This window comes from Notothenia rossii, assembly GCF_949606895.1.
Source record: "Notothenia rossii genome assembly, chromosome: 3".
Lineage (NCBI taxonomy): Eukaryota > Metazoa > Chordata > Actinopteri > Perciformes > Nototheniidae > Notothenia > Notothenia rossii.
The window spans coordinates 77,343,050-77,349,049 of NC_136901.1; the positions used below are offsets into that span (position 1 = coordinate 77,343,050).

General features: G+C 38.0%; 1 protein-coding gene across 4 annotated transcripts in view; it reads left to right on the top strand.

The window, feature by feature from the left end:
* Positions 1 to 5,163, top strand: part of klhl4 (kelch-like family member 4) — a 31,234-nt gene extending 26,071 nt beyond the window's left edge. For all 4 annotated transcript variants that reach the window (XM_079670375.1, XM_079670377.1, XM_079670378.1 and 1 more), the window contains 3 exons: positions 88 to 300; positions 2,118 to 2,289; positions 2,679 to 5,163. In XM_079670375.1, the coding sequence (XP_079526501.1) occupies positions 88 to 300; positions 2,118 to 2,289; positions 2,679 to 2,738 (445 nt within the window). In that variant the 3' untranslated portion in view covers positions 2,739 to 5,163. The remainder of the gene's footprint in view (positions 1 to 87; positions 301 to 2,117; positions 2,290 to 2,678) is intronic.
* Positions 5,164 to 6,000: the final 837 nt, after the last annotated feature.

The following is a 6,000-nucleotide window of genomic DNA, read 5'->3' on the forward strand; positions in this document are numbered from 1 at the left end:
CCTCTCATGTGAGCTACTCCTGTCAGATCGAGCAGTACTTTAAGCCTGATGTCAGGGAGTTTTAACTCATTTTGTTATATTGCTCAGATTGTTTGCAGTAGGTGGTCGAGACGGCAGCTCGTGTCTGAGGTCCATGGAGTGCTTCGATCCGCACACCAACAAGTGGAGTATGTGTGCTCCCATGGCCAAAAGGCGAGGAGGAGTGGGTGTGGCAACATACAACAACTTCCTGTATGCCGTAGGCGGACACGACGCCCCCGCTTCTAACCACTGTTCCAGACTCTCCGATTGTGTTGAAAGGTCTTTGAATGCTTCTTCTCTGGAGAAAACATACACACATGTTTTGTAAGAGGTTTTGGATTGCTGTTGAATTCAGTTATGGGTGGGGACCAGGCTGTGGAACAAAAGGGAGACAAACTGCTCCTGATCCCCACCCTTTTCCTGCATTTTAAGACACGTCTGTGTTATACTACTACAATACTCAATTGAACAGATCATAGTTTCCACACATTGTTTTATAACATATTATCTGGCACCATCTGGTGGCCATAATACCCCCTGAACCTGAATGGGATGTGACTGTCTAGAGCACCTCCAGTCGTTATTTCATTAGAAGAATCCAACTCCATTTTTTTTTATTAGACCTCATGTTGGTGTGCTTATCATTATTTGTGTATTCAAAGCACAAGATACACTACTTCTGCAATAATCCATCATTATTTCGAGAAACGAGAAAACCCCTACATATACATACATACATTTAAGAACGTTTTTGTAGGATAATACACAATTGTTCATTTTGCACTATATGCTGTTATACAATCATTTCCTTCAACTTCACTCCTTTCAAAAAACACATGGTTAAAGTAGACACATATCTCTTCAGCAGTGCCTTGTTTTCTGATCTTTAAAACAGAGATTTTACTCACAGGAAGCATTGGGGATATTTTGTATTGAGATTTTTAGTTGATTAGCCCCTTAGGATAAAGCTGGACCAATGGACGTTTTTTCACCGCCCTCTGGCTGTGAGAGGTATCTCCACAAAAAAGAGACCAGAGCAACAGAGAAGCAGCTATCTCCAGATAGAAAAAAAAGCTGAGTTCAGACGAAGGATGAAATAATAACAATCCAAAGTAAGATGTAATGAGAGCGCTCCTGGGGTTGGAGGAGACACAGACATCTCACCTGCAGGCACTTGTGCTCCAGCATGGGAAAGTCGCCACAGACACCAAACACCATAATTCCTTCGTTGTATCAAATTATACAGAGAGCTCTCCCTCCCGGCAACAGGCTGCATAAGCATTGTGTGAATGTGTTAAGCAAGGTCTTCATGTTAATTTATCTAAAAGCCCCCCCCACTACAGCTTTAATGTCTGACTGTCTCCAAGATCAGTGTTAAACACTTTTACCCTAACCCTAACACTCACTTTTAAATGCAAATATTTTAGTTAGTAAAACAAATCAGAGATATATAATATTGAATCATTTTGAGTTTAATGGTGCCTTGAGTCGCTGTTACATATTATTACATCGGACAGTGTTTTTGTTGTTGCATTTGGTGTTTCTATTGAAAAATGTCCTAATCACAGATACATTTCTTCTGTCATATCATTCGTTGAATTTTTTCGCTTAAAACTGTTTTATAAATATAAATGACTTCATTACCAACAAGTTATTGAAGAGGAATCGTATAAATTATCATACTTTCCCTCAACAGCATGGTAAAGAGAATCTCTCTGAGGACCCAGCAGCCACCAGCATCTGTCCAAAAGACCATTTGAGCTTTTAAGTAAACAATCCGGCTCTCTATTTGTGCTAAAAAAAAAGAGTTGCCGCCAGTGACCATTCAGACATCTGTGATTAAAGAGTGGGAATATAAGGATGTTTAAATTGGTGGGGAAGGGACACTGTTTCCTCTTGAGATTAATGCTGATACGGTTAATCTTTTAGACCACATATTTAAACTTTGAATAACCTTTAGGGCTTTTTGATGTACGGAAAACATAAAACATAATTTAGACACCGTCAAAACACAGGACAAAAGAGACAGCAACATGTTAACATAACATCCTTATCATCATCTCAATCAAAAACAAGTACAAATATTGCAATTACAGGTATGACCCAAAGACGGACACATGGACCACTGTGTCGTCCCTCAGTGTCCCCCGGGACGCAGTGGGTGTTTGCCTGCTGGGGGACCGGCTCTATGCTGTGGGGGGGTACGACGGCCAGTCATATCTGAACACTGTCGAGTCCTATGATGCACAGAACAATGAGTGGACAGAGGTAATCCCAAAATCATCATGCTGTTACATAGCACAGTTTAAATATGATATTGACATTGTTTCATATTTAATACAAAAATTGGGGATTTTTAACTTTTAAAATGGTTTAACTTTTTAAAGGAATTGCCGATTGTTTTTGCCAGAAATGGTTACTAATAACATCAGTTTCCCGGCTAACATGATAATAATAATAGTAATGCATGTGATTTATATATCGTATATCCTTTGGGAAAATAAATCAAGTTGTTGAATCCTATCAATATTCCTTAGCTTGCTTTGTGTTCCCACTCTTGCCTCTGTAACCCTCTTATCGGCATGAAGTATATGGGATTCTTTTTGAAGACGGCCTCAGATGGGAGGCTGCCTGTTAACCTCTCTGTCGTCCTGTAGGAGGTCCCTCTCAACATTGGCAGGGCAGGCGCCTGCGTGGTGGTGGTGAAATTGCCTTGAGCGTTTTGTCTCACGACATCATGGGAAACAAATGAGAAAGTAGCGAAGAAGAGTGGACAAACAAAACAGCGGATCAAGGACACATCCTTCGAGAGTCATGTTTTTTTTCTTTTTCACTCGGCTTTCAACATTTTCAGAGGGAAACACAGACAGAGCCTTGCCCATAAACCATTGTTCCTATCATTAGTGGACATGCCTTCCCACTGGGGAGGACTTATTCAGAAACTGGAATGCAATGCACATTCTCCACATTCTCAACCGATCAAGAATTTTCAGACTTGGCTAAGCTGTAGCAAGTGCCAAGCCTTTGTTGTACTGTTTTGTTAGTTTTCTGAAATGTTCTGTGTATGTCCATTACATTTAATTTAGAAGTGACATATTGCGTAAATTAGCCATCTATACAGAGACTTTTCTTATCAGTGCCATCACATACAATATATTTTGGGCTTTATATTTCACTTTATAGCCACTCAATTGAAAGTTGTTATGATACATACATGTAACCAAGTACCTGTGTATTTCCTTAGTGAGTGGTCTGTACAGATTCTTACTCTTTAGCAAAGAAGACCACTGTGATGAGTTTGTCCAGACTGGTTTAAAGAACAGGAATGAAATCAAGCTTTTTGCTAAAATATATAACTGAACATTTTCTTTTTTATTGAGACTGTAGCTGCAGAACACCAAAGTAATTTGCTTGTCTTAGAGGTCTTGTTACACTTTAAAGAAAAGTTTCCAAAATTGTAAATTACAGAAAATATATCATATTGATATTTCACACTGCTGTACAGATTTTTGTGAACTTTCTGAAACCACATGTGTTGTTAGAATCATGCCAAAACCAGTGCACTCTGCTGACCACCGATGTGATTATTATTGTTATTATTCTTTTTTATTTCTGGGCATGCTGGCTGAGCGAATGTTTGACTTGATTTATACAATATTATATATCAAGATCCTTGTCTGTTCTGCATTTTGAAGGATATGATGCCTTTGCGGTCATGTGGATGATCTTATAATTTATAACATACCCATTGGATTCATTTAGAAGAGAAAGCAGACTATGTCTAAGTGACAGCAGTTGCAACTAAACCAGCTATCTGAGTCTTATGTGCATTACTCAGAAACAAGATCTTACTTTTATGTCTTTATATATTTAGGTCCATAGTTTATTGCTCTATTCATAAAAGTAACAAGAACAATAACTTTATCACAATAAGAACACTTTGTACCTGTGTTTGGGGCCGAATGTTAGTTTTTATCATCATTTTGTACAGCATGCAAACCTATAAATAAACTTTCTTCAGTCTTCTCTGCAAGTCAGATCCTTAGAGATGAATGAGGCGCCTAGGCTGGGATATTTAAATTTCCCTTGCTCTGCTTTAAGTAAACTAAACAGATTTGGAAGCTACTTTGATGTCGGCATTAACCTCAGTGTTCTTCTCATTGCGGCACCCACTTTTTAAATCATGCAAGCATGTTTGAGGTGCCGCTCGACAGACTGAGGACCAACTGTTATTGCTTGCGTTTGATTTTTTTCATTGTTTACCATCCAAATAGTTCACTCTGCCTCACCCTCCTCTCACTTGTTTGGTAAGATTTAAATTGTTTTTGCAGACACAATTTGGGCTTATATGTCCACAGCTGTTCTCGGAATACACCAAATATAACACTCCTTTATCTTTTATTTATTTTGAAGCAAAGCCCTTTTTGCACCGTATATATCTCATTTGATGTGACGATAAATCTCCTCTAACTTCTTATTTCTGTTTATCTGCATCTCCTGTCAGATCCTGTAATTGAGATCAATAAAGGATAATAGCTTTCTCCTTAGTTCACCTCTGGAGGGTATAATATAACCGAAAGCCCTTCCATGTAGAATATGTATCTCCATATATCTCTGTCTAATTAATTCAGCATAATATAACGGCTGTAGTAACACGAGCCAACAGTGATGAAAATAGCTTTATTCAATTTGTCCCTGCAATGGATAACATTTTTGCACATTTGTAACCTTATATTATTTTCTTGGGAGGTCTGTCACTATTGCTAAATCCTACATATGTTATACTAAACTGCTTTGCAGACTCCGGTCAAGTTGCTACCCAATAGTTGGCAACTGCAGTTTCAAATGTGGTGAGAGTATGACACACTCTCCCAAAGTCAACATGTTGTCTGTTTCTGGCAATAAGGGCTGTAGTAAGAATTAGCTTTTTGCTGCTTTGATTCGTGTTAATTGACTTTTGCTTAATGGTTTGTAGGAATTTCTAAGTGATAAAATCACATTTACATTTAGAGGAAAGGTGGTGCTGTACTGATCTAGAGCTGGCTGAAGTTTGATATCAAAACCACGTCTATCTTTAACATATTATTACCTAAACATTTTAGTATTTCAAATGATTAAATAAAACATTGATTTATAAAAGTTTCCAAGTTTCTCTTTGAATTTCTTCATAAGAATGAAACATGCCGGCTTATTAATACGTATGTCCATTTATTGTACATTTCAGTCATCTTCAATTTTATCACTGCACTTTTATCCAAGTATGCCATCTCAACACAGCCCAATTAGTTCATCCTTCCCTGCAAAGTGTATTCACAACCGAAAGCAGGCATTATCCAAAGATAAGTGAAGATACAATATCAGGTAACAAGGCCACGTTTTATGATGATTCCATGTTTTCATGTTGAATGAACTTGAATATAAACGACTTTTCGTAAATAAGGTCCCTTCAACATTATTACAAAGGAAGAGATGGCGACAAAAACTGGAAATGAAATGTGGTTTTGTGTATCCAGTTTAAAACAAAAATAATACAGAAAGTTGGAACCAGATGAGAGCTTTTAAGCGTGAAGGTCCCAGCACAAGTTTAGATTGTTAACTACTATTTAAGGTACTCCAAACTAATGCAAACAAAGTATTGATATATGCATCCATCCATGATCGATGATGTAAGGGACAGTTTCGCTTAGTTCATTTTAGCAGTTTGAAGACACACTCATACTGTATGCTCCTTGATGGTGATGTAATAATATCATACATTATCAAGAGAGGGTGCTGTTGCACTGCACAGAACACACCAAACCACACGTACCACCGCAAACAGCAAATCAAAGTTCTCCAATACCATCACTGTTCATAATACATGTCAACCGGCATTAAGAATGCCAAGGACAAATACTTGCGCTAATAACCCTGCATAATTATTAAGACATGATGAAATGTTGGGAAATTGGATGTTAAGGCGTCTCCTCTTACTTTCAA